This window comes from Polypterus senegalus, chromosome 2, assembly GCF_016835505.1.
Source record: "Polypterus senegalus isolate Bchr_013 chromosome 2, ASM1683550v1, whole genome shotgun sequence".
Classification (NCBI taxonomy): domain Eukaryota; kingdom Metazoa; phylum Chordata; class Cladistia; order Polypteriformes; family Polypteridae; genus Polypterus; species Polypterus senegalus.
In genome coordinates, this window is record NC_053155.1 from 12,575,960 (window position 1) to 12,578,615 (window position 2,656).

The window sequence follows — 2,656 nt, forward strand, 5'->3', positions numbered from 1 at the left end:
GAATCCTGGACCACCATCTGTAACTCTCTGCGAAAATATGATACGGAATCCCGGACCACCTTCTATAACTCACTGGGAAAACACGATGCTCAATATTAAATCAAAAATCTAAAGTTAAAAACGTAAGCCAGAAATCAAACACTAGACGACATATCAAAAATCAAGGACATAAGTGAGATCGGAAAACCAAAAATCCAACTAACATTAGACAAAAAAAAAATCAATTGTCACCGATGTGAGAATCGGGAAACCAAACATGAACCTACTCCATGACAAAAATTCAAAAGTCAATAACGTAAGTGAAGTCAGAAAACCAAAAATGTAATTCTCTCAAGACAAAAATTCAAAAAGCCAAAGATATAAGCGAGAGTCGGAACACCAAACATCAACCTGATACTAGACAAAAATTAAAAGTTAAAGACATAAAGACAGCTAGGGAGCCAAACACTAGATACAAAAGCCATGGAATGTAAGCGAAAGTCGGAAAACCAAAAAATCCAAGTAACAATTTAGGAGCAGACGCTGATACAGTGCATTGCCGCACCCATCACATGTTCAAACCACCTCAGGATCCCAGAATAGGACCCGAGGACAGCCATGCGACAGGTGACACCTCAGCACCACACTAGTCCAGATGTAATGGAACCGTGTGAGGTTTTTTATGGTGGCTGGAGTGCCAATTCTGCAATGGACCCCCAGGTTTTTCCCTGCAGGCTGGATGCAGATTAACTTCATACGCAGGTTAAGGGCCTTTGCTCAAGGACACAATGGAGTCGAATCACTTTTGGTGTTTACGGGATTTGAACCAGCAACCTTCCGATTACCAGTCTCAGATCCCTAACCTTAGAGCCACCACAAGTAACAATAGACAAAAAAAAAATCAATTATCAATGATGTTAAGCGAGAAACCAAACATCCAGATATTACTAGACAAAAATTCAAAATCCAAGGATGTAAGTGAAGTTGGAAAACCACAACTACAGCTATCACAAGACAAAAATTCAAACATCAAGGAGATAAACGTGAGTGGGGAAACCAAGCATCATCGTAACACTAGATAAATTATCAAAAGTTAAAAACATTACACAAAAAATCTAAAGTCAAAGAGGTGGCCAAAAATCAGAAAATCAAAAAAATGTAACCAATCACAAGTGCCTATTTGAAAATTAGCTAACTATGCCAAACCAAAATGGATGGACAAATATTTTGGAATTTTGGACAAAAATAAATTCCAGTGATAGTCCAGGCATTGTTTCCTGTCTCGTCCGTAATGCTGCCAGGGTGTGCTCCTGACCCTAAACTTAGTTAATTGTGGGGGGTCACAAAGTTATATGTTATAGTTAAAAACAAGGAACATGACAATGAAATGTTATTTATGGTTTATTCTTACAGGTGAAATGGAAAATTTTGCCATGATGCAAAATGTTACGGTGACTGTGGCAGAGTTTGTGTTGCACTGCGCAGTCGAACCTGACAAGAAGAATCTCACCATCATATCTCTTTTCTTCATCTACTTGGTGACAATGATTGGGAACCTCCTGGTGATCGTGGTCATCACAATAAACCCTCATCTTCACACCCCGATGTTTTCGTACATCTGCTTCTTAGCCATCATCGATGCTCTTAACAGCTCCAATCTCATCCCACGCATGCTGGCCGTCCTGCTCTTCAACTCCTCCATTGTGCCTTATGGACCCTGTTTGCTGCAGATGTCGGTGGTGTACTTCCTGGGGATTGTGGAGGCTCACCTGTTAGTTGTAATGGCCTGTGACCGCTATGTAGCGGTGGTTTATCCACTGAGGTATCCATCGATTGTTACAAGTAAAGTAGTCTGGGTCAGCATCTTCTTGGTGAACATCATCACTTTGGCCATCCACGCGCCATACCAGGTTTACGTAAGAGAGCTCTCATTCTGTCGCACCAATGTCTTGCCCTACTGTTTCTGTGACTATGCAACCATGGTTCAAATTTCATGTACCAACGATCCCAAGTACATTGTCATCATGTCCATCACGACGGGAATACAAGCCGTGTACTGTGTAGGTCTGACCCTTTTCTCCTACTTAAGAATTGGCACAGCGGCTCTGAAAATCACATCCGACAAAGGGAAGCAGAAGGTCTTCAGTACCCTGCTGACCCACCTTCTGGTGGTGGGCCTTTTCTATTTCCCTTTAATGATCTCCTACATCCTGCCTGGAGTCGGGGTGAAGCTGTCAGCTGAAGCCTGCACTACGTTGGTGATTGTTGCCATCATGATCCCTCCCATGATGAATCCCTTAATCTACAGCTTTAGGAACAAGGAAATAAAAGGCAGCATCCGCCGACTTTTCACAGGAAAGCGAACATCTCCACAGACAGATATGGATTAAATAAGGATATTATGGAAAAGAGAACTCAGTGGGAACCAAATATTATGGTTGGGTATAGAAAGTGTTTGGAAGGAAAACTTTGAGATATTTCTTTAAAGACCTACGAAGGGTTTAAAATATTTATGGAAAAAATGTTAAAGCACAAGTAAATGTGTACTAGATGTGTAATATATTGTACGGTGTATCTACCTTCCTATCTTGAACTTCTCAAAAATCTCCATAAAGAAGTATACCAAATTTCAAGCAGATGGACCAACATACACTAGGTGAATGTTAAAAAAAAAATA

At 40.8% G+C, this 2,656-nt stretch overlaps 1 protein-coding gene across 1 annotated transcript; it reads left to right on the forward strand.

Moving 5' to 3' along the window:
- Positions 1-1,397: 1,397 nt before the first annotated feature.
- Positions 1,398-2,369, forward strand: LOC120524148 (olfactory receptor 1M1-like). The gene has a single exon (XM_039746026.1). It carries the CDS (start codon positions 1,398-1,400, stop codon positions 2,367-2,369), a length of 972 nt encoding a protein of 323 aa, XP_039601960.1.
- The last annotated feature ends 287 nt before the right edge of the window (positions 2,370-2,656 follow it).